General features: G+C 40.1%; 1 protein-coding gene across 7 annotated transcripts in view; it reads left to right on the forward strand.

The window, feature by feature from the left end:
• GRID2 (glutamate ionotropic receptor delta type subunit 2) overlaps nucleotides 1-26,917 on the forward strand; it is a 1,020,962-nt gene that overhangs the window by 7,056 nt on the left and 986,989 nt on the right. The window contains exon 1 of one of the 7 annotated variants that reach the window (XM_039542707.1): nucleotides 12,735-13,205. The exons of the other annotated variants lie outside the window; for them this stretch is intronic. Within the exon in view, the coding sequence (XP_039398641.1) occupies nucleotides 13,118-13,205 (88 nt within the window). The 5' untranslated portion in view covers nucleotides 12,735-13,117. Of the gene's footprint in view, nucleotides 1-12,734; nucleotides 13,206-26,917 lie in introns of those variants that run through there. 7 annotated transcript variants of the gene reach the window in all.

Genomic DNA, 26,917 nt, shown 5'->3' on the forward strand with positions numbered 1-26,917 from the left:
CTTTTATAAGGATCATCCTCCTTGGTGAATGCACAACTGCCACCTCCTTCTCAGGGAGAGCTTGAAACCAGACTCTTCTCTCTAATTAGAATTATGGACTATCAGGGTTAGAAGGGACCTCTGGAGGTCATCTAATCTAACCCCCTGCTCAAAGCAGGACCAATCCCCAACTAACTCATCCCAACCAGGGCTTTGTCAAGACTGACCTTAAAAACTCCTAAGGAATGAGATTTCACCACCTCCTTAGGTAACTCATTCCAGTGCTTCACCACCCTTCTAGTTAAAAAGTTTTTCCTAATATCCAACCTAAACCTCCCCCACTGCAACTTGAGACCATTACTCCTTGTTCTGTCATCAGATACCACTGAGAACAGTCTAGATCCATCCTCTTTGGGACCCCCATTCAGGTAGTTGAAAGCAGCTATCAAATCCCCCCTCAGTCTTCTCTTCTGCAGACTAAACAACCTCAGTTCCCTCAGCCTCTCCTCATAAGTCATGTGCTCCAGCCCCCCTAATAATTTTTGTTGTGCTCCACTGGATTCTTTCCAATTTTTCCACAACCTTTTTGTAGTGTGGGGCCCAAAACTGGACACAGTACTCCAGATGAGGCCTCACCAATGCCAAATAGAGGGGAACGATCACGTCCCTCGATCTGCTGGCAATGCCCCTACTTATACAGCCCAAAATGCCATTAGCCTTATTGGTAACAGGGGCACATAGTGTAAATAGCGTGACACTAAACTGGACCTAGGAATTTTACCCAGAGTTGATAAAGATGTTTTTCCCAGTGTGTTTGTGATGTTCCTAATTAGTAAAACTCTCAACGCTGACATCCTGTTCTAAGCTTTAAGCCCCTTCTATCCAAAAAGACCCCCATTCCAAAAAAAAAAATCTTGTCCCAGTCAGTTTTGACCTTGAAAATGAAAAGACTCCATGAAATCCTACCAGGGGCTTAATATAAAATTAATAGCAATAGTGGATGCTATAGATGGGCTGCATCCTGCAAAGATATATTCATGTACTTAACTTACCGCTCATGAGCAATTTCTCAGCTTAAATGAGATTACTCATATGCATAAAGTTAGGTACCTGTGGTAGGCCCTGATCCTGCAGACATTTAGTGATTAAATTGCACTTGGGGCATGTTTGCGTGTGTAAAATCCCAACAAACAATAAATCCTGAGGCAATTTGCTGCTTTCCAACTGCAGTCAAGACATTGCCTGGTTGCAAATGTTTTTGATATGATTTAATACAATATTTTTTTCTTAAGGTTTTCTGCTATAGTTAAGGATGGAATATGTTTTTGAGAGTGTACTAACTCATAGTCACTTGGGACTGTATTCTGATATCTTATCACATTCAGCAGTATTTAGCATCTCAAGGACTCCCATTTATTTCATTGTGATTACCCAAGGAGTAAAGTGTTACTTAATATATTTAAGGGGATCAGAATCTATTCCCTTGACCTAAATGTGCTTCAAAGTCCTCAAACACCAAATGGGAGGCGATGGGTAATAACTAAGCTCTCCCCTTAGAAGTATAGTGAGGGTTCTTGGAGCACTTTCTGATGCTCAGATAAAAGATGTCGTAGAAAAAAAATTGTTATAATGTTAGACATGAGCCAAAGACATTTAGGGCCAAATGGATTAAAGATTTCAAGAGGTACCTGAACTGTGCCCCTGAAATATGTCCACTGAGATTCAAACATGTAATTGTGTTCACACAAATGCTTAATCACAAGAATAATTTGCTGGCAACTTCTTATGTCTGTGAGACTATCTTATACTTTGTATAAAAGTTGTCTAAAGAGTGTAAGGAGTACGTTTTTCAGGTGCTTAGAAGCACTTGGCCTTTGGCCTCAGGACTCACAAAGCTTTCAAGTTTTGCTATTATCACGATGTGACACATGTGTTGGCAGGCATTTTTGCTTACTTAGCGAGCCCCCTCTTTTTCCACTGCCAAATGACCAGTGTAAGTGCTGTACAGTGATGAGATTTTCAGCTCATTTTGCAGATAAATGTCTTATAATTGTGGGTGACAAGATTCTGAACAAAGTTTATTGACAATAGTTTGCTTTGATGAATTTTAAAATGAGATTTTCTTGGAATGATCCTTTGAAGTTATGTTCTTATTAATTGCTGGGATATTGAAATGTTGATTGTGTCCTTGCAGCACTTAGTAAAGTTAAGGATTTTAAGTATAGCTACTACTTTGTCATACAGAATACACCATGAGGCTGAAACAGGAAGGATAATATATTGGGGTATTATGCCACCATCCCCTATGGTAAGATTGTTCTCCATGTTCCACTTGGAGTGCAGATGGTAGGAAAGATTTTATTCCATTGCTCACTTTTAAAGTATATTTACCATTTTAATTTTATGTGATTTTAACACAATACAAAAACACATAACCCGGAGACTAAAAGATTAAAGAGGGTGAGCAGGAAGAGTTTAAAGGATGATACAGGTAGCCATAACAATCATGCAACCTGGAAGCCAGTTTGGATTATGTTTGTGTGATGGGCATGGTACAGATGCAGAGTCTAGAGAGTTAATCAAAATAGGTTTTATAGTCACACAAATAGAAATAATTACATATCAGTTTGACTTTGTCACTGTGGAGTAAGCTTGAACCTAGTAAAACAGAAAATGCAGTATTTTTTCTTTTCAAAATTTACTTATTGTTAATTCCAAATCAAGTAAGTAGATATGAAGGAAAAGTAGGTCATAATCAGAAGATGATAATGTGGGGGTGGACGAGGAAGTGGTTATGGGTAAAGTTTTGTTAGAATTGCATGTTGTCTAGTGAATCTTAGACCTTTTCATATCAATCTTTTTCCCTTTTTTTTTTTTTTTAAATAAAATGGAACAGTTTGAGCTGTGAGGCCCTTACAGGCCTTTTTGAGATGGCTATACAGTGTAGATAATAAGTGGAAAAGTAGCTCTGAAATCCAGCTTTAGCTGAGAAAAATAGCTTCTCTATTTTAATTTCAGGTATTTTACAGGCAAAATTGAATTATCTTAAACCACTACAAATAATTTATCATGTTAGTTAGATGCCTTCTTCCCTGGCATGTCATCTGATCTAATGGTTCTTTCTTAATTTATGACAGAAATACTGTGGAATAAGGTAAATGTCAACTATAACGATGCTGTTTGTCATGATGGAAAACAGTGAGCGAGAAATTATGTTTAATGCATCAAAGCAGGAAATTTGAAGTAGGTTATCCCAGCTATAGTCATAAACTTTTTTTTTGGGGGGTGGGGGAACAGTGAGAGGGGTTCTCATTACTTTAAAAAAAAAACTTTAACACATACACATAATAACTGATTACAGGCAACATGGTTTAGAAGCATGTTTTCCACTTAAATGAAGGAAACAAATGAACACATTCTCATTTTCTAGTTTTTAGGAATACTAATCAATCAACACGGGCCAGAAAAGATACTTGTATCCTTCTTCATGCTTAGGGCAACAGAGGTCACAGTATAAAAGCCCTATATATGAGAATCAGCTGCATTTATCAGTCACCTTTCCCCTCATATGTCTTATTCTGATCCAGATTTCTTTGATTCTGGATGTCATGGTAGCTGAAAGAATCTTGTAGTGATCACTCTAACACCACCATGTGCATAATCAGTGGTGAGAATGGGTAGCACTATACTATATTGAAAAGATTGGGGGAATACAGAAAACAGCACAGACCTCATAGACTTTAAGGTCAGAAGGGACCATTATGATCATCTAGTCTGACCTCCTGCACAATGCAGGCCACAGAATCTCACCCATCCGCTTCAATAACAAACCCCTAACCTATGTCTGAGTTATTGAAGTCCTCAAATAGTGGTTTGAAGACCTCAAGCTGCAGAGAATCCTCCAGCAAGTAATCTGTGCCCCATGCTGCAGAGGAAGGTGAAAAACTTCCAGGGCCTCTGCCAATCTGCCCTGGAGGAAAAATCCTTCCCAACCCCAAATATGGCGATCAATTAAACCCTGAGCATGTGGGCAAGACTCACCAGCCAGCACCCAGGAAAGAATTCTCTGTAGTAACTCAGATCCCATCCCATCACAGACCACTGGGCATACTTACCTTGGGCTTATGTTTTAAAATACTTGATTAAAACTGCTGAATATACACTTCAGGAGTTCTGGTATTCAACCTTGATGCTCACAGGTGAAAATTAATTGGCTCACATTCTGTCTTGGTTCTGTAGCTTTGCAGCTGTGAAAGTCTCTGCTAAGAAAGGTCCAGGAATGCTCACACAAGTGTATTAGTAGGGTCAGTGTTTAGTGGGTAGGCCCTGGCCTGGAATTAACTCAGGAGATGTTGGTTCTTTTTCCGGATTTACCACTCACCTGTTGTGTTACCTTGGGCAACTTACTCCACTTCGTGTCTTTCCCTGCTCACCCTGTTTGTCTTGTCTATTGAGACTGTGGCAGAGGTTGTCCTACTATATGTTTTTTGTACAGTACTTATCACAATGACGTTCCAACGTTTGGGGCCATTATGTGCTACTCTAATACAACAAGTAATATTGGTGGGAAAACTTGTACAGCTCCTGCGTGTGCTGGCTGATTGTAACCTGTGCTACTAGTATTTCACTTTCATAAGCATCAAATTCTCATGTTTTGATTTTATTTTCTAAGAAAATAACACTCCTCCTGATCCCACACCACCCCTCCAAGTGGAAAAATAAAATATGTAATTTAGGATTAGAAAAACTTTTTTTTAATCAGTTAGCAATACACAGTGTCTTTTTGTTTTTCTCCCTGAGCCAATCTGATTACTATGGCAAACAATGGAAGATGTAAAAAGTGAGTTGATTCTGGTTCTTGGAGGATGATGATAAATGGTCAAGGTGTGGAATTTCTGATTGAATTCCTTCAGACTGGCTTTTCTGTTATTATTTTTTAAGTCTTTACAATCTCAGCCAGGAGTGTAACTGCTCCCCATCTTTATTCTCAGCAACTATGAGAGAGGCATAATCAGGTTAGAATAATGACCATGGAAATGGTTTGCTTCTCCTTGACCATTCCCTCTCCCCTCAAACTTCCCTTCTCCCATTTTTATCCCTTCAGTCATGCGCCACTAAAGGGCCACATCAAGAACAGCTCAGAACAGGATTGCAGTGTACCCTGATCCCACCGTGGTGTAACCCTTTATGTTCCCAGACCCATTCTTCACTTTCTCCTCCTGGTCCCTTTTACACTTCCTCTCCTTCACCATCTGGTAAACAGGGTCCCATTCACTTGCCCTTCTCCAAATTGCAGCGCGCACATGTCCTCCCCCAATCACTAGTAAGAAGGTTCCTTTATTGCATCAATATAAAAGATCATGGCTTTGTATAAAGCAGTGGTTCTCAGACTTTTGTACGGGTGACCCCTTTCACACAGCAAGCCTCTGAGTGCTACCCCCTTATACATTAAAAACACTTCTTTTTATATATTTAGCACCACTATAAATGTTGGATGCAAAGTAGGGTTTGGGGTAGAGGCTGACAGCTCGTGACCCCCCCATGTAATAACCTTGTGACCCCCTGAGGGGTCTTGACCCCCCAGTTTGAGAGCCTCTGGTATAAAGGGATCTTAGTTTTTGCCCAGCTAGAAGGCAGCAACCCTAATTCTGGATCCTCCAGATACATGGGAGGTGGCCTCTCAGGACATTGTTATGAAGACGCAACAGGGGATGTGGCCTCCTTATTACCTCAGAGGCATTTAGGCCTACAGATGTGCAAAGATACTTTTAGGTGTTGCCCCACTCAGCATTTCAACACATAATTTAGGAGCCTATGTTTAACTGAAAGTCAATGGGACATAGGCTCCTAAGTCAGTTAAGCACAGAAATGCTGAGCGGTGCAATGACTAAAACACCTTTTAAAAATCCACAGCGTAGAGCCAGAGACGGCGATGAGTGAACCAAGGGGAAACAATGGAGGGAAAGATGAGACTTTTGGGAGGAAGCGAATCTCTAAAAGGTGGGGGGTGTCAGAGATGGATATGCTCCAGAAGGGGATGAGGAGGAGAGAGAGAATTGGGAGTCCAGGTGGTAAGGAAGGATGCAAGGCAAGAGAAGAGTAGGCAGTGGCATGAGCTTTGGTTCTGCCTCACTCACTCACTGGCCAGGGTACCTAGCTAGGCACATAAGAAGTAACAAGCTGCTCCATGACAAGCAGTGAAGTAACATAGTCAACCCACATCCAGAGCAAGGGGGTGTAAGAATCAAAATTCATTCCCTCATCTGCTCCTGGAAGGTGCCGCCACTTTCTTGAGTCAGATGGAAAACATGATATTTAGCCCTATATATTTGCTTTTGTAGCCTGTGTGTCTTATAAAAATCTATCACAGATCTTTAAAGTATGCAGTGATGAAGGTTCACAGATCCCTGAGAGCAGGTTGTTTACCCTAAATGTCCCCTCTGCCAGCAAAATATACAACTTTCAGCAACATGACTCATATAATTTTGAAGTTTGTTTTTGTTTAGAACAGGCCCAGGGAAATCTCACTGGCACTAGGCTCTGACAGCACTCTCCAGTAGCTCAAAAGTTTATAAGTAAAGTGTATATAAGGATGGTTCAGGCAACATGGGAGATCTATGACACTGGAGCTTAAAAGGAGGCAAAATAAATCCACTTCAGCAGCAGGCCCTGCTAATTCATTCTGATAACACTGGTTGCTTTAAGCGTTGATTTTTACTCCATAATCACTTTCCAAGTTCAGTGAGGCTCAAGGATGAGGCATAAGCTCTCAAGTAAACTCAATAAGAATGTATTAGAAAAAGTGAAATGCTTAGCAATTTTTTTTTGCTGTGTCTCTCTCACTTATTTTCACAGAATACAAGGTAAATGACACGTGGTGATGGTCTAGTGTGTTTACCTTTAGGATAAGGGTTTAGAGGTAATCCTACATATTCTAAAGGAAACTTAGTAAAACACATAAAAACTCATTTTGTGTTCACTTGCATAAACATCAAAGGAAATCTCTATCCATTCTTATGCATTCACACTTCTAGGTTAGTTGGGGACAGGATGACTTGGGAGATAGACCATGGGATATAATACTTAGCATTTCTGATAGCATTTGCCATCATCAGTGCATTGTAAAAAATGAACTAGCTGGTCCCCATAGTATTCCTTTCAGAAAAGTAAATATTCCCTTTATACAGATGAGATGACAGAGGCACAGAGAGTATTTATTTTGTTCAAAGCCATGATGGAGTCAATGTCTGAGGAACTGTTAGATGCAGAAACTACTGCATCCTACTCCTTTGACTGTTAACCCAAACTATTTCTCACAATACAGAGCCTGTCACCTTGGAATCAGTTCTGGACTGAAGTTACACTTTGAAAAGTTATGTAGTGGTCTCTGAAATCTATTGGCTAGTGAACAAATGTTCCCTTAACTAAAACCCTTCCAGTTGGACCCCTTGTTTGAAGCAATACCAGACAGACCAAAGACTGACTGACTGACCTGGAAACTAAACTAATCTCACATCTAGCAGTTTCCCCCTTGAAGTCAGGTGCAGAGACATTTGGCAGAGTAGTGAGCGCTTGCAGCATTATATTCTGTAGACAGAGAACTTCATTTCCAGGACTGTCAATCAGAAACCTTTTGCAAGCACTGTAGACATTTTAAAAAAAGAAGGGGAAGTGAGGGGACTTTCTGGTCAATCAGATGTAAAGCCTGTAAAACTGGAAATGTTCTATGGTGTGAAGATTGATACGCTGTTCAATTAACAATATTGTTGTAAATTAGTGAGGCTTTTCATATTTGTTTTACTGTCAAAAGTTTGGCTGAATAGTCTTCAGTGCAACAAGCTTTCAAGTTATTTGAACTCTTAAAAATCACATATGAACAATGTTTAATTCCTCTTAAATATACTATTTATTTAATTGGTACAATATTTAATCTCTAGCTCCTGTCACTTAAATGAGGATTTAGAACTCAGCCCTAAATGGGATTTGCATAGGCAGAATGCTGCACTTGCCTGGGACTCCATTGAAATGTGGCTCTGCAAGTGTCTGCCTATGTCTATCCAATTACAGATTAGTTACCTTTAGTTTGTGAGGCATGTAATGTTGCAAATGTTAAGAGGTTGTGGCTTTATCCATAACATTACTATATTGTGACAAATCATGTTACAATGTTGGATGAATATGAAAGCAAGCCCATTTTCCTGTGTAGTGAAAGAAATATGAACACACACAAAGTTACTGTTAATTTTCCCTGTCAGGTATATCCGTTTAAAAGATTTTCAAGGAGTCCAAAAAGAAGAGGCTCTAGCGAAAAACTAAAACAAATGATATAAAAAGTCTAGAAATAGAAGCTAATTTTTAATGATTGTTGGTGGGTCTTTCTGGCAACTATCTCATGTTCAGATGGCATCAATAAGCATTTGGATATGCCTGTTATGCATGTATGATTGATGGTTCCCTTTCAGGATTGATCAGATTTTATTAATCCTGCTCCATAATGCGACTATTGAGCCACTCTTTGAAAGAAAGGGCAGTAAATTCTGAATTTTGGTGTAAAGGAAATGTTGTTTTTCATAGCCAGGGGAATGTTGGAATTCATTGCCACAGAAGGTAACTGAATTGAATTAAACATGGTCATCAGTTTTTTTTTAAAGGATAACTTCATGATGGTTAAGATTTGTAACTATGCAAGCTATGATAAAAAAGGCTAAATGAATATCAAGCTGATGTCTTGTTCAGGTCAGAAAAGAATATCCCCTCCCTCTCCTGCTGAGTACAGTATTGCCCAGTTGGCTAGGTGCATTATGTTTTTGCCTTCCTCTGAAGCACTATGTATTGGACACTGCCAGAAGCTGGATGTAAGAGCAGATGAACTAATCTATGATGGATAAATCCTATGTTCTAGTTGTGTGCAGTACATTAACAAACACTATGAAATATAAAATCTACTGCAGAAATAATGTTTAAATTAGTCTTCATTCATGCAAATGTTAATGTTTACTATGTAATTCAGAACTTTCATTATAATGTTCCAGTTTTCTAATTACCTTCTAACACGAGCCAACAGAGGGTTACAAATGATTGGTTTGGTGCTATGTTTAGTTCTTCAGTCACTGCAGAAACTGGTAGAGCTCAGAATTAAGCAAATATTAGACCAAACAGTGTGCATGTGATCGTCAATTAGGTCCTGATTTGTCTAAGTATTCTGCATGCTTAGACCCTTGTGCCTGCATGAAAACCCACTGAAATCAGTGGGCTTTCATGCAGGCACAAAGGTCCAGATGCATGGAGCAATTGACCAGACTAGAGCTCTAGATTTTTGAAATATACTGCTTGTATATTAAATAAAGCAGAAGCAAGTCACTCGCTGGCTTAGAGGAGAGAGTTGAAAAAAATAGATAAAGTTTGCCTCTGATGTCTTACCTACATTAGACTTGACAAAACATTCCTATCTTTGTTCCACCAGCAGTAGGAACAGTTGGGAGCACTAGAGTAACCAGGCCATTGGTAGCTGCCAGGGTATTAACTGTTGTGTGGCCTATCTAGATCCTTGCTGAGCAAGACAGGGTGGGTTTGTTTTAATGCTGTCATTGGTCTATGCTAGTGCTCCACCTCTCACCATTGATGGTAGCAATGGAGCTGCCATGGTAGTAGCAACAATGGGAAATATAGAGGCAAAAAGTCCAATGTAGAAACAGTATGCTTCAGCCACACAGGTGTCTCTTTATATGCCTGGTTCAAAGTCAGCTCAATAGATGCCCATTGACTTTGTTGGGCTTGGATTTGACCCTGATTGAGTCTGATCTGAAGCAAATTAATAACATTGCAATGATCAATTTTCACATTACTGCACCAGCATCCATACAACAATATGTTTGCATCTATTTAAACAATTTGTACTTCAAATCCAGTAGTCTTTTCAAAATTACATTGTCACAGGATGAGTCTGACTTCAAAATGAACTGAAAACTTACTTTCCATAAATTCTTGGTGTATGTACATTATGTATTGTCTGACAAATATTTTATAGTAAAAAATCCTCCAGTACAGTATATTTCAATCTACATATGTAGGTGATAGTGTTTCTCAGTTCAAAAAGACTTAGCACTGATTCTTATGCTTTACAGGGATGCATTTTAATTCAATAATTGTTTTTTAATTCACTAAAGCTTGTTCAAAAGCTAATTTGAATAAAGTTAACCTAGGATTTCCTCCCCCTAAATTTTCAGGAAGTGTGCCATGTGACTTTCTCACATCAAAAATTAACTTTATTACTCTCTTAGTACAATTTTATAAAATGAGTCATACTGCCAAGAATCTGAGTCGTTGATCTACAATCTTTCAGCTATGCCTCCTGCCCTACTAAGTCGGGACCACAACCTTGAATGGAAGTTGCCCTTAGTGTAGGTTAATCTATGATAGATTTACTAGATGTTTTAAAAAGTCAGTGAGGACAGCTGACTTTTAGATAAGGTGCCAGAATTCTTAACATTACCTAAAGTACAAATTAAAACGAATTTTTCCAAAGATTTTTCATTACATTTCTTATTCTGCCTACTGTGCACAGTACATAATTAAAGAGTACTGTTCTTATATGTACTGCATCTGAAGCAAATTAACATTTCTTATGAACTTTGTTCTTTTGTGGGGAAGTAGTAATGAGTAAAGTAGCTTCTAAACTTTCTCGGATTTATTACTAGTTAAGTCAATGCCCAATACATTCGCATATGCTGTGTGTCAACTGCTATATACCACAAAAAGCTTTTTTGCTATTGTTAACAAAGCAGGTCTATCTAAATGAGTTCTGTCCTGGGCTTGGAGTGCATGTAACATATAAATGGTATTCTTTGAGATAGTCTGCTCACTTTTGCTGAGCAACTTCTTCCTCTTTCAGTTCCATACTTCCTACTTGCATTTGAATCTCGAAATTTAAACTGACTTATGATTGCCATACTCTAAGGCCCCTATCCAAAGCCCACTTAAGTCGATGGAACGAATGCCATTGACTTCAATACACTTTGGATCTGCCCTAAATCTTCTGAACACCACCATCTGTGGAAGTATGGATCTAAGCAAAGCTAAAAATTTAAAATATGCAAGCAATATCTCACTCCTTAGCAGATGCACTAATGCTTTATTTTTTTTATCAAGAACATATTTTTATTTCCTGTCCTAAATCCTTGATTGCTTTTTCTAAGTAAGCCTATAGGGGTGCAGCTCATAATTTAAAGTAGTAAATGTTCTCTATTAGAGAACTGAACAGGTGACAAATCTGGTGATCTTCAGCTAGCTTCTGCCAAAAATATCAATCTGTTATAAAAGTCTCTGCTAAGGAGAGGTCTAGAAATGACACAGAAGGGGTGTTTATAGAGCTATGCTGTAGGTGGGAGTGAAGCTTACATGTAGGTTCCACATTGTGTACTATAAATTGCTCATGTTGAACATAAATCTTATCATCCTGGATCAGAGCAATTCTCCATCGAGCAACTGTCCTGTCTCCAACAGGAGCCAGTAAGCATGATTCAGAGGAAAGTGCAAGAAACCCTGAAGTGGGCACCTGGGGAATAATATGCCCACAGGAGAAGTTTTGATCTCTCTGTGCTATTGGTTTCCAATGGTGAACTGGGGATAATATACATACTGACTTCAAAGGGTGGGTGAGGATTAAACAGTTAAGGATTTTACAGTGCCTTGAGAATGAAAAGTGCTATGTAAGTTCAAGTTTCCCATGGCTTTTACATTAGCCCTCATGGGGGGGGGGGAGGGGCAATTCAGTTTTAAAGTAATTGTGAGTATTCAATCAAAATTGTAGATAATTAAAATCATATAAATAGCTTTCTAGGTCTCTCTTATTCCTCTGCGACCAGCTGACCCTGATTTTTTTTCCCCTTCCCTTCAAGCAATGTCCCTGACTCCGTTGTCAAAGACTGGAAAAGCAGAAGTGTCCACCGAGCTTTGAACTTGATACCTGCGGTGGAGTTACAAGGTTAAACAAACGGGGTGGATTTTTTTTTAAGCTGAACATTACACTTCAAAAAAGGTCTTTCCCCCTCCCCTAGTGCATTTTCAGGTTGTGTGCACTCCTGCCTGTCTTTTACTCCGTCCCAGCAGAAGCTGTCAAGGAAGATGAGAGCTCTATTTTGCGTCTCCCTTGTATTGCAGATAGGGGGAGGAGGTGGTTATTAGAGGGTCGCCCCCCCCCTCGCTTTTTCTCCGTCTCTCTAGCTGATAACACGCTCGCTCGCTTTTCTCCTCTTAGGTGATCCATTTCTAGGCAACTGCTGGCTGGTGCTGGAGCTGCCAGCTCTCTCTGCATCCCACCAGCAAAGCAAGCTCTAAAGCATCCTGCGGACCATCAGCTGCTTCCCTCTGCTTTGCTCCAGGCACTGCTTCTCTGTCTCCTGCCCTGTCCAACCACTACCTTGCGCGACAGACACAGCACGCTGGGCTTGATCTGCAGATTTCTCCACCAGTTGTGGGAAGCAATTTTTAAGCAGGGGGTGGGGGAAAATCTCTGCATTACTATCTGCATTACCTTGAAGTTCACTTTGTTTTTTGGCCTAGGGGGGGCTTTTCCTGCAGGAATCTGGCTTCTAGAACCGGGATCTCCTATTTACTTGATACCCCGCACCGCCTCCTTCCTTACTGAAGGCGAGTTATTTGCTGCGGGCTCCCGGGGTTTCGGGCTCTGGGGCCAAGAGGGTGTTTTTGTGTGTGTGTGTGTGTGTGTGTGTGTGTGCGCGCGCGCGGTGTGTGTGTGTGGTGGGTTGGAAGTTGTTGTGCAGGAGCCGGGACTGAGCGGATTCCTGGACCCTGCGGAAGGATGGAGGTGGTCTGACGAAGAGAGGCGCCTGCTGCCCAGAGAAGCAATCGGGCTGGATGGATTCGCTGCCCGAACTAACAGCAGCTGTGGTCGCTATGCCCAGAAGCCCCCCGAAGTAACGCGGGGCTCTTGCGAAGGAGAGGGGCGCCCCAAACCCTGGGCTCTCCCCATCAGCCGCTGTACACAGGCAATCGGGATTTAAACGGTGTTCCTGCATCTCCAACTCTTGGGCTTGCTGCGCTGTCCTTCACTATCCTCCTTGTAAGAAGAGATCTGCCGCTCTTTTAAAAAACAAAAAAACCTAAACCCCAGGAGGACATGGAAGTTTTCTCTCTCATCTTGGTTGTGTCCGTCTGGTGGACTCGAACCTGGGAAACGGCGATTGCAGATTCAATCATACATATAGGTAAGGGGGCTGCTGCGTCTGCTGGTTACTTTTCGAGCTCCCCTTTGCAACGTCTCTCTCTCATTCGCGCTCTCTTTGCAGTCCCTTTTCCTTCTTGCCATCTTCTTTCTGCTCTCCCTCTCCCCCCTCCGTATCATTGCTTCTCATAAAGATCTTTGCTCCCCCCCTCCCTTTTTTTACAGTTGCTCTTTATAAATGGTTCTTGATGGATGATGTGTGTTTAAACCTTGGGTTTCGTATCTAGTGTCTTGGAGGGTTTTTTACGGTGGGGGGGGGATAGCGGGAGAGTTCACACACCCTGAATTTGCCCTTAGCACGAATCCCCCCCTTTCCCCGCGACTCACTAATTTGCCCTATCTGGGAACCCCAAAGTATCCCCCAGATGGAGTCTAATAGCCACAGCCACCCCCCCGCCGCCTCGGCGGAACAGGTGGTTTGGCAACGTGAGCTGCTGGGTTTCGGAAAGCAGCTCTGTGTGCAAGGGGAAGATGTTCCGTTTAGCCCCCTCCCCCGGCTAACCCTTCCTTCCCCCTCAGTGTAAGCGGCGCCGCTGCTATCCCAGCTGGAGGAGGCGCAGCAGCAGCGAGCCGGGGCCGCGTAAACCCTCTCCCGGAGCCAGCTGCTGTACAGACGGGGATTCGGGGGCCAGACGCGCCTCCCTCTGCTCCGTCCCCGATCCAGGGAGGTGCATGGCGGGGCGTAATTCCAGCTCTCCCCCCCGTCCCGCTTTTCACAGAGAGGGCATCGGAGGCGGGTGGGGGCGTCCTCTCGGCCAGCGCTGCCGCGGAGTTAGGGGGACGGGGGGTTGCTCTGCTGCTGCCCTGGAAGGGGTTAAGGAGCCAGCCCTGGAGCTGCTCGTGGCCCCACCTCTTGGCAGCACGATGGCCACACGGGGAGTCAGAGAGCTGGAGGGAGGCAGTCGCGGTGTGTGTGTGTGTACGATTGTTATTCACAGCGCTGTCCGCAGCAACCCACATTTCTATCCAGAGAGCGGGGCATAGGGGGCGAGAGACAGCTGGATCCCCCTCCATGTGACAGCCCGGCCTGCCAGGGAACAGTCCCTACCTCCCTCCCAGCCTCTCCTCTGCGGGCATTTTATTCTCCCCTCCAGGGGACAGCGCGGGTTCCCCTGCCTTCCCCGGGGGAGATTTGCCTGGAGGGCAGATCTCTCACCCCGCGCCACATAGCTGAGTGATCTGTAAGCCAAACAGGCAGGCGGAACAAGAGCGTACAAATGTGGATGCCTGCCTGCAAGGCGGGCAATTAAAAAAAAAAAAAAGACCAACCCCCCTGCTGGGGTCTGGGGGGAGCTTGTTCTCAGGTGTCTGCCGTGCGGGAGCCTGGGTGTGCAAATGCAGCTAGTGCTCTGCCTCGGAGGATCCCTTCTTGGCTTCCAGCGCCAGGCCCCGTAGAACCAGGGGGCTCGCCCGCTCTCTGAGGCTGCCTTTGTAAACATGTCTGTCTGCGCCTATCATTTGTAGCAGCAGTGTGTATAGCAGGGAAAGTAAGATCCGAATTTAGCATTCCATCCCTGCACTTGCAGCTTTAAAAGTGACACTAGCGTTGGGGCAGCTGTCCAACCCTTCATTTAAGATTGCCAGGCGCCCACCGGCTATCAATCCCCATGGGTACAGAACTTTACAGGGGTCAATCCTAATAGCTAGCCTTGACTGGAACCTCCAGTCTTCTACAGAGGCAGAGCAATATGCCCTCCTTTTAAAGAGAGCATGGCTTACTAATTTCTTTGCCGTTGTAAACTATTAGTCACACTGCCTAGTGCTTTTGATTTTAGGAGCTTATCACTCATTGACCACGTCTTAGGGTTTGGAGTGACATCTTTACCCTGTAACAATCTACCTGATGAGGGAAAAGTGAATGCACTACATCCAGTCCTTTTTATTAAATGATCAGTTGCATGTGCTGTAGCTGTTGAGTATAGTTCAGAAAGAGGAAAATATCTCCTTTCTTCTCTCTGCACGGGTAATCATTGTTTCTATTTGTTATTGTTTAAACTTTTTTATTGTATCTGGCATGTATGACACAAGTATTTACTGCTTCCCTCTTTCTTTAAAATGCCATTAGTTGGTAGATGCATCCGCACAATAAATCCTCTGGGTGGAGGGGTGGGGAACCAAAGTGGTTGCTTCTCACACAATTAATTTGACTTGAAAGACAATTAGTACATTTGACAAGGGGATTAGCTCTTTTTATAGACTGCTTTATGTTGCCATGATACTGGCAAATTTATAATTGTTACACATAGCTCTAAATCGTTTATAATTTAAAATTGAAAATAAATGACCTGCAATTACAGATACTTGAATGTCTAATAGGTCAGCAGTTAAAACAGGCAATCCTGTAGAACTCAGAGGTGAAAACCATAATAATACCCCAAATGACCCTTAAATTTTGTATTCTAGGTTTTATGAAACCCTAATTTGATTTTTTTCCATGTATAGGTAATATTAGGTTACATATAATGCATTTAAGCAAGAATAATGAAAAGTCAGTGTTAATTTAAGCTGGCATGTTTTTTTAGTTTTAATATTTTAAATAACAATAAGGGATGGGGGAGAGAATCAATTAACAAATTATTTTAATACTTGTGGATGGGGTTTTCAAAGCCAAATAAGAGAAGGAAATGTTTAAATTCTGGCGTAAAAATAACACAAATATGTAATACACATGCCCTCAGGCAATGAGAAGAATAAGCTATTTTCATAATTCTACAATGTTAACATGTCCCTCCTGTTCAAGTGGAAAATATTTCTAATATAGAGAGCCCATGTTCAGAGGAGGTTGGGGGGGAGAGAATCTTGAGAAGAAATAGAACTAACATACTAATCCTTTGCACATGTATTCTTTTATGATAGTGCACTATAATGAGGAGTATATACTAACTGCCTCCTCACTTGACTGCATGTTGAGTATTTGATATATTTAACATAAAACGGTTGTATTTCTGAATGTGTAACTATCCTATCAGACAGCTGAGTAGACTACCATAACACGAATGGCTACCTAGAATTAGCAAGCTGTGATTAATATGTTGGGGGTGGTGTGGGGAGTTTTTTGCATTATGGAATACTGATTCATTTTTCTCTTCCAAATGAACACTTTTAATTATTCTAGTTGTATTTTCTGATAATGTTTAGGGCAAATCGGTCTATTTTCCAAAATATATTCCTCTGAATATTGATAGGTCTGCCCATAGTTAACATGTTGCTGTTGGCTAAGTATTATAAATAGGAATTGGCAGTTCAGAAAGACTGCATTAAGCATGCTTGTGAAAATATTGAAATGAATCACCTCCACTGTAATTATCCTTACCCTATATAAAAAGAGGGGGGTATGACATGTCAAAATTATGCAGTTCTGTGTTGTCGCTTCTCTGAGCCTGTGCATTGATTGAGTAATTTCGTCAGACTCACATTACTTGATTGCTTAGAAGTTTCCTAATGATCTGTATGCTGTAGGAAGAACTCAAAAGCCGTGAGCAGAATGGCAATGATACTGTGTTTTATGAGGCTATTCAAAAAGTGGCTCTGATTTATGTAGCTCGAAAGCTCTGAAGTCTTTGAGATTAGCCACGCTGCCTGCTATTTTCTTCATATATATATATCGTCCCACACTCTTTACTCCCTAAACACAACAGGAGTTTAGAACGGTGCCTTTAATTAAGCAGGGATTAGGTGGCATTTCTAGTCTACTGCAAGATTTGTGTATGGTTCATATCTTCTGCCAAGGGTCTTATATTTTGTAATAAGTGCTCACTCCTTTATCTTGGTGTATGTGCACAGTAATATCTCGGTGTACATGTGTTTATGAAATGCATAAATACACAAACACATGCCTGTATCAGATGAAGCAAAGCTGTCTGGGTCAGGTAGCAAATAAAATCTTTATCATATAAGAGTGCAGATGTAAAATGTCATTACAATCACTTTAAAGAATAATGCAGTACAACTATAGTACTGCTTTAACCAATAAGATTGCAGTATGCAAATGAAGTCAAGGTTACTATATATTGTATCTCTTTCACCACCCAATAATACCCAATAGCATGCTGTTCCTAACTTTTTCCATATCAAGCGGAAAGTTCAAAACACAAATTTGTGTCTTGCAGTTTTTTAAAATAACAGAATTTTATAAAAACAATAATACACCAAAGCTTTTAGACGGCAAGCTCTTTGCAGCAGGGACTATCCTGTACTCGATGGTAGTCAAGTGCACAGCTGGGTCTCAACCTTGTTCAGGTGTGTAGACACTAATTCTCTACACATTTTTAATAGAGAGACAACTTGTATATTCAGTGGAGGCATGTTTTTTTCTGTTAAGATCTTGTGACATCCTTCAAATACCACTCCTACCCCACAAAAAAAAATTATGCAGGAAAAGTGAAAAAACTAGTATGGAAGTATACACATCTGCATCTCAGGATTTGCTTAATACAAAGTCTGTCTAGTACCACCCCAAGGAAATTGTTTACTGTGGAGATCTGTGTCAGTATAAGAATCTGATCAGCTCCCTTGATGGGTGTGCCTTATAAGTAAAGTTTTGTGCAAATCTCTTTAGTATAGAACTTGTTTTATATACTTCATAATAAGCTCAGACATTTCTCACATACAGTATATCAGCATAAGCCCTACCATTTTGCATACAAACCTTTACTACTTATTGCTTCCTATGCCCATGTTTCTGCACCTATGTAGTATATTATTAAATAGATACTGTGACTGATCTTGTGATTAATACGGCCCTTGCTAACAATGATGTATTGTACCTCAATAACTCATTAATATTGTCTGTTTTATATGGAACAGGAAATAAACAGGCACATGATACTAGGAAAAAATGAGTATTTCTATAGACCAAAAAAGCCTTCAGTTTTCTGTTCAACACTTCACTATAATTCGCCAGGGTAGCTTTTTTTAACAATGCTATGAAGTCATGAAGTACACAGCATAGCATATGTTTAGCAGCTACTATGTTTTATTAATATCTGAGAGTCTCCAAAATATATTGTACACTACATACTTAATGTCTTCTATATGCATTATTTTTTAAATTCTCTTCCAAGAGTTTAGCACTGTTACGCCCTTTTGGGTCCCTATAATGTATTTTTAATGCTAATTACACTACTCCTAGAAGGGAAAATCATCTGTGCATAGATTATGGCTCGTTGTTGTCTTCTAAGGACATATTTGCCATTAGGTGTCACTGCTTTCCGAAGTGTGTTTCTTTGCAGTCATGTAAGGCCTGATCCAAAGCCTACTGAAATCACAGGAGTCTGTCCTTTGACTCCAGTAGGTTCTGGATCAGGCCCATAGCTGACAGAGTATGATTTATTCAAAAGACTTAAGTGACTGCTTTTAGTATCTTAGTGGCTGCTTAAATTACTGCAGGGTCTTCGTACTGTATACAGCTAAACAAATAAACATCCTATTTCAAATGGCTTTTTAACAAATGTCTAACATGTCAACCGATGATATTATGAATGCTTTCAAATGACTAGTTATAGTCTCATAGTACTATCTCTGAAAATACTGTGTGTGTGGTGGTGGTGGGGATCTCTTATGGCTGAGACTGTTCCAGTGTAAATATACCAACTAAGGTTCATTTAACTTAATGAACAAAGGTATTAAGTTTGGTTCTCTTCTTCTCCCTCATCTTCTAAGGCATGTGGTATTGAGTTACTCCTCAGATAAAGGCGTGAATTTACATTATCTGCGGTGGCAGCTTGTAGAATTTATTGCGGGTGGGGTGGCTTTTAAAAATGTGTTTACTATTTAGCCTTTTCCGGCTATTTGTACTGTTGATCATTGTGTTTAGTTGTTTTACCTTATTGTAGCAAATTTATTTTTTTTTAACAATGGCATTGACAAAGAGACGAGACAAAATTTGAGAGAGAGACAAACTTTATCTTGGTATGGGTTATAATGGTTTCTGGTTTTATGCTAAAATTTGCAAAAACACAACTTACCCTAACATATAAAACACTAAAATTTTATAATTTATATACACTAAAATACCAGAAAGGTGTTCAATTTTCGGTGGTGCAGATTGAGGGCATGGGCAATATCTGAAACATTCCTGATGGATTTGGGGCTGTAGACTTGTTATAGTAAATGGAAACAGTTTGTATTGGTAAAAAGCAGAAAAAAATGTCTAAATCCAGAAAATTCATTTACATCATCTTAATAAGATCTACAGATGAACTAGTATTGATATATGGAAAGTGTTAATGTGCCAAATGCCATCAGGCAATGTAATGCAAGAGTTGAATAAATATAGTTACCTTGTGCCCTTGAAAACCTAGAATATCATTGTCTGTGGTGGTGTGGTTTGTTTGTTTGTTTGTTTTTTAAACCTGTTGATGTTTTGGACATTAGAAGGAGCTAGGATGACCAGACAGCAAGTGTGAAAAATCAGGATGGCGATGAGGGCAATAGGAGCCTATATAGCAAAGAGACCCCAAAATCAAGATTGTCCCTATAAAATCAGGACCTCTGGTTATCCTAGAAGGAGCTGATGGTCATCTAAGCTAGCGAAACTGGCAGGCTACTTCCAAAGTCCATATGCACTTCAAGGAATATCCTCCTATCAGATTGTTGCATGTTAACACCCTGACTTCCCTATTGTGTTGCCTCTTGGTCCTCAAGCTACCTCCCCACACACCTCACCCCGCCCCCATATAAAGTCCATTAATAACTAGGAAAGCAACCCATTGAAGGCCACAGTTACTAAAAATGGCTCTTGATAGACTTACCTAACTTTTCATACGACTTGGCTGCTAATGTAGACTGGTTCAAGTTGTTACTGACCAGTGTTGGAGAAAGCATGATATGGACCAGGTGGAATGTGGAAAGTCTAGCAAGTCAGGTGTTTGAAACAATTACATTATGCGAGCAGCCAAACCATTGTCAACAGCAGTCGAGGTAGGACTGAAGTAATCCATGAATTATGAAAATTGTTCACCAGTTTTCGGCATCCTAGAGTAGCTTAACCTAGAGGGTGCAGATAAGGAAATAGTTGTCTCCCATCCTGCCTGTTAGTGTAAAGGTGTAATGGTTTTTAATCTGGAAAGTGAGAGGGTGATAACTTAAATGAAGAGGGAGAGAGGAAAAGGCCTCTGTTCTCATCCCCTTTTTTCAGCTTTCAAAGTGCTCCCTTGCATACATATCACCAAAACTCTCCCCTGTGATATTCTCTCAGTACATGTCAGTTTTTACTTAGTAAATCTGAGGAGAAAGAGAAAGGGGGCAACTGGCATGGTTCAGAAAAAACAACAATTAATAATTGTGCATATGATTTGGATAGTTGTTACTTTTCTATTTAAATACCAGATGACCCAGAATAGCATTTTAGGCTGATAATGACACGGAGAAGAATTTGGGTGCTGAATATGAATTCTGGTAAGAGGTGGGACTTTGGCAATGTTGTGTCACTTTGTGATGCTGAAAGGGGGGAAATTGTATCTGTTTTTGTGCAACATTGGTTTTTGTCATTGTGTTTTTGAGCCTCGTACTTGCTTTGGAACAGAAATTGGCATGACATAGAAAGTACAGTGTGAACTGTAGGACAAGTGAGTGCTGGAAAAAAGGGTAACACTTCTTCACTATACGCCAAGATAACCTAGTAACTACAATGTATATGTGTAGTATTAAAACTATACCAAAGTCTTCCTGTATAAAAGTAAATACTGTAGTTTTAGGCAATTGTAAACTGATTGCAATAAGATTTGCAGGAGAAAGTTTAGATTTTAAGTAGCTTTTGTTACACACAATAGTTTCGGAATGACAGGGAAATATGGTGGAAGAAGATGAAATACAGAAGTTTCCTGAAAGTTTATTCTAGGTTTAGCTGACAAGGCATGCTCAAGAGGAAACTGAAAAGGAAGATGAGTGAAAAATGAAGGGAGGGGAAGAAATAAGATATCAAAGTTGAGAACAAAGTGGAAAAGATCTAAATCAGAGGGGAAAAATTGCAAAGGCGCAGAATTTAAATGAAGAATTGTAAGTGTATTTTAACTTATTAGATAACACTCTCTGCAAAAATACTAATTATTCCTAATTGTTATATTTGCTTTTACCCATGAATAAAATATCACGTATCTTATAAAATATGCAGTGAAAATCATTAGATAATTCCTCTTGGACTCTTTAATGCAGATTTAAAGAATTCAATCTTTTTTATTTCTTCATTACTTTTAAATCATTAACTGTTTTTAATAAGTTAGATTGCTAAGGCTAATACTCAATGTACCAAACAATAATTGGTTGTTTTGCAGAACCTTTTTTCTTCTGCTACCCTGTGCACCCCGCACCCAATCTTCCATGCAGACTCAAATGGAGGTAAAGATTTCATTATAATGTCTTTTTTTTTTATTGGTACTGGTTAATCTGCACCATGATGGAGCTGTGAACAGTAATATTTTTCACTGTTTTGATGGGAAGCAGCGCATTGCTGTAGATAGAGCACTGGATAGGGATTTAGTAGACTTCAGTCCTAGTCCTGTAGTCTCTGTGCCTCAGTTTACCCACTTCTCCATCTCAAAGCACTGAATAAATGGCTTCTCTAGCATTTTTCATGTCTTTATTTTATTATTTTTAGTTAAGGTATAGAGGACATGGCCTATCTTTCCCATAGGTAGAGATTTGTGCAGTACGGAATAAAATACCTTTAAAGTCCACCTTACAAAAATCTTTCTTGATGCCCTACATTCTACATTTTTCTCTGTCTGCCTACATGCTTGTTGCCCATTGGTGGTGCTGATGGGTAAAAATAAAACCACTGAAGTCAATTAGGAGCTCAAGTCCTGTTGACATTCAACTGGGCTTAGGCTCCTAAGTCACTTTGGTATTTTTGAAAATATCAGTCACTTTACTTACGTGTAGAGAGAGAGGCCAGTTTCATTACACTTGCATTCTAACCCAAACTAGACTTGCACGGGCTGCCTGCATAGATGTTGAAAGTGTTTTGTTGCGGAAAGTCTTGCATCCAACTTATAGCTTTGGTGTCACATTACTGCCTGCATCTCATCATACCTGTTGACGCCTGGCAAAACAAAAACGATAAAGTGATGGAAGGTATATAATGTGAGAACACTTAAGGCTGGCAAGGACAAGTTGTACCACTGCTGATGCCTGGCAAACCCAATAAGGACACAGATGTCAAAATGTAACACACTCTATAGCACCTGATCCAAAACCCGTTGAGGTCAATGAGGAGATGTTAATTGAATTCCATGGGCTTTGGATCAGGCCTGTAGTGAGCACCATTAAAAATTGACATTCGCTGCACCATAGTATTTATCAGTTATGCAGTATTGACAGCATTCCATATACTTGGAATAAGAAATGCTGCCAATCTCTGTAAACCTTAGCCCTGCAGTGAAAGGACCTCCCCCTCCTTCCCTGCCACCCTCTCTTTTCAAATGGAGTCTTTGTTCATTCTTATTAAAACAAAATTGTTGACAGTACACTTAAATTTGCCATTTAAAACTATGTAAAATGAAAAGTGGCAAATACAAAAGTTGATAAAGGTCCTCTTTTAATGGTGCCCACAATTCTGTGTAGTGTATAAGGTGAATGTGGGATTTGGTGAGATAAGGAAGATGCGTGGTCACACACATGGTACATTTGCTTTAAGAAGTGTGGTAGCACCAGAAAGTAAGGTTTTTTTCTGTTCATGGCAGGTGAAGTGGGGGGAAATATATTCAGGTTGTGGAATACAGTGCATTTCACTTTTTAAGTCACTTACCAGAACCCAGCTTCTGTTTTTCTAATGGCTGTTGATTGGTCTTAATCAGCTTCCTAGATGACAAGTGTCCATATCACTCCCACAAAAATTGGCATTGATTGGCACCCTTGCCTTGATAGGAAGATAAGAATAGGGATGGAGACTAAATTACACTTCACGCAACATGCTCCAAATCAGGTTTCCGTTAGGATGTGCACAGGCATGGGGAACTGTGGGGAACCTTGCAATGCCACTACCCATCTTTTTTTCTGATAAGACTTCTTTCTCCAGAGCTATCAGTATTGAAATTGTCATAATTGCTAACATCAATTCAAATACATTCAAAAAGCAAAATGCTGTTTAGGATATTTTGATCTCTTCTAAGGCTGTAAAATTTTCTAGACAGTAGAATCATGAGAAGCAATGTCTGCATATTAGTCCCTGCAATATAGTCTTGGGGCTTCTCATGTTTGGTCTAGCTAGTCAGATGACCTGCCTCCAGCAAAAGTTTATATCTGATTTAGAAAAAGATGAAACTATAATATAATTTCATAGTTGTGCAGTGCATTTTGGAAGTTCTCAAGTACTCTCGACAAGATTTTGATACAGAGATTGTGAACAGGATAAGGATTTGACCGCAAGGCCACCTCCCATTCTGCTGATGGAAGCATAACAACCATGTGGCAACCATAGCAATTGCTTCCATGGAAATGGATATTACATACTTTACTGCAGTTGAGCTGCTTGAAATAAGGAGAAGGCACCCCATGTAATTAGCCAACTCTCCATATGTGATCCATAGTCTACAGTTTGAGATGTTCTGAAAATTCCTTCTTGATCACTGCAGGCTTGATCAGTCTATGCCTCAAAATTTGAGGCTGAATGTAGCATGTAACTAGATGTGTGTTCAAACTGGCTCTCTACATTTGAAACCTCTCTGCCACCAAACTTGAGGAATCTTTGAGTTTGAACTGAGATCCAAACTTTGACTCAGACTTTCACTCCACCAATAACTTTTTTGGGGTTTTTTTTTTTGGTTTTTTTTGGTTTTTTAATTTAGCACATGTGGCTGGAAATTTTGTCCATCCTTAATCCATTTTGGAGTCTTATTGAACTCTTTTTGGCCCTGTGATTTCTTGTGACCATAGATTCATTATGCAGTATGCAGTACCAACCTGGGAGAAAGTATTTCTTTTTCTCCACTCTTTCCATAGCCCCACTTAGACCTTGGGTCCAAGCATAGAGGTATAAGTACCCCTCTCTGTAACCTATAGGATGGATTAGATTAAGAAATAAGTAAAGTTAGGCAATTTAGGCCCCAAGCCTATGTGTAAAGGAGTATGGGAAATTAGAGTTGATAGGGAGAGAAACTTAGAGATATTAGAGATAAACTTGGAGACAGTAAGATGGTCATGTCCTTGCTAACTTTGAATTTCCCCAGGGTTATGTAGCTGCTACATTTTGGATATAACTGGTTTGAGCGATCTTTAACAAGTGTGTTTGAGAATTTTTGTAACCTTTTATTAAAATGCTATCTATATTGATAGTATGGGAAGGACGTGGATGCAGATGTTAAGTTAAATAATCTGTAGCTTAAAGAGCCAATAAGGGAAATAGAAGAAATAGAATTATGGTCAAGGCCGGTTTAATGTTACTTAGTATTGTAATGAATTATAAAAGGAGTAGCATTGCTAAATTGCAAGAGAGCTCATATTAACATCAAAAGGCTCCAGTTAGGTTCTAGAAACATAAGGCTGTACTTACTATCAGTAACACCTTTAATTGTAAGTATAATTGTAGTATTATCTAAGTTGTGGCTGCATGCCTGTTTGCTTAACTCGTTTTTCTTTTAAATTTTGTTTTTACCTTTCAAAGTCTCACTGAGTGATCCTCTATTAAACTTTCTATAACTGGCATAGAGACTTGAACCTGAAAACTATGTTGGATTTATCCCCCACCTCCTTCCCCCATCTTAAACAACTTAGTATTAATTGGGAACATTTCAACCTAAAGATCACACATGGAAATGTGTAAAGAGGAGGGGGAACCCTATCTCCCTCTTTTCTTTAATGGTTACATAGTTATAATTTGGGTGACCAGACAGCAAATGTGAAAAATCGGGATGGGGGTGGGGATATTTGGAGCCTATATAAGAAAAAGACCCCAAAATTGGGACTTCCTATAAAATTGGGACACCTGGTCACTCTAGTTATAATGTAGACCCCAAATACAGTGAAGCTTTGAAGCATGTGTTTGAAGTCAGTGTGATTTACTCATGTGCTTAATATTTAGCATTTAGTACTTAAATGCTTTGCTAGATTGGGACCGTAGTCCTTAATGACTTTTTCTATCAAATGGGTGTGATCCAACACTCACTTGAAGCTAATGAAAAGGCTCCAATTGACTTCTGTGGGCTTTGTATCAGGCCTTATACAAGTGTTTGAGATTAATACGTAGGTCTTAAAAAGTTTGATCAGTTGCATGAGATGGAGGAGGTAAGTATTCCCTGAAGGGAAGGAAGATGATGACATTATTTGGAAACTTAATGCTGAGGACCAAGTTCTGAAGGGTCTCGGGATGAACAAATCCTGTTAATTTAATGTACCAGTTTATTACTTTCTGTGTTTTGTGCAAGGCTGTTGAATGTCCCTGAGGGTAGAATTAATTGGCTATTTGTTGTGTCAAGTGAAGAGTACAACAGTTTTAGGAAATAGGTTTATATTCTCCTATCCAAAATATGAAGGGAAAGAGAAACTCAAGTCACATGAATGACATGCTGGGAGCATTTTGTACCGGTATCGTGAAATAAATAATAGAATATTAAAGTCCACATATATGACTTTCAACTTTGTAAAATTCCCTCCCACTCCTTTACTTTGTCTAATTTGACCTTCGGAACTAGCATTCAATTTCTCCCCTCTTTCCACCAAGTGTTGTCAATAAAGCGAAAAATACATGCTATTTAGGGCATGTCTACATGTACAGCGCTGCAGTGGCACAGTTGTACTGATGCTGCAGTGTGTCTGGTTAAGACTCTCTCTGCTGACAGGAGAGAGCTCTCCCATGGACATAATAAAACCACCTCCGCAAAAGCAGAAGCTATGTCAGTGGGAGAAGCTCTCCTGCAGACACAGTGCTTATGTCAGTGCTTATATTGCTCGGGGGTAACTTATTCACACCCCTTAGCGACCTAAGTTATGCTGACATGAGCTGCAGTGTACTCATAGCCTTAGAAGCAACCCATGTTTGCTTTGAAGGCAGCTCCAGCACTGATTGCTGCCAAGTGAATTTTTAGAGAGAATAGGGTTCACTTGTAATGTGTTGCTCAAATGCTATCTTAACAGTCTGAATTGTATGGTCTTTTATATCAACACAATTTTTACTACTATTGTTTTAATAGTCTCTGACAATAGTGAAATAACAGTGAGTGGTAGTCAATTTGAATGTAGATTCTGAAATGGCCCTCATTTATGGAGGGTGTTTAAGGAGTATGCCTTGGCGCTCTGCTGTTATATTAAAATTCCAAAGTACTAACTTAGATTGAATGGTGCTGTGACAAAATACTACTACCATCTGCACATGAGATTATTGTTTAAACAACCTCAATTCCTAGAAAGAGCAGACAAATTTTGGAGTGAAGCAAATCTGCCTCTAAATTAATATTCTAGTTCAAGGGTTCCCACAGCTCAGCAGAGACATAAAACCAACATCTCATCTTAGGTAAATTGGCATAATTCCTTCTTAGTCAATGAAGCTATGCCCACTTACACCAGTTGAGAATCTGGCCCACAGTTGAGCAAGACACTACCTCCCATTCACAGTTATATGTAACACCTCTCCTTCCACCACAGTCCCATAACAGCTCTGTGACAACTGCAGCAATAGTTAACATGGCACAATAACATTAGAAGAATACTCTGTGACTATCTAGAGAGCTTTATTGCAGTTCAGCGGCTGACAATGAGGAGAGC

The sequence above is a fragment of the Mauremys reevesii genome, linkage group 5 (assembly GCF_016161935.1).
Source record: "Mauremys reevesii isolate NIE-2019 linkage group 5, ASM1616193v1, whole genome shotgun sequence".
Taxonomy (NCBI): Eukaryota; Metazoa; Chordata; order Testudines; family Geoemydidae; genus Mauremys; species Mauremys reevesii.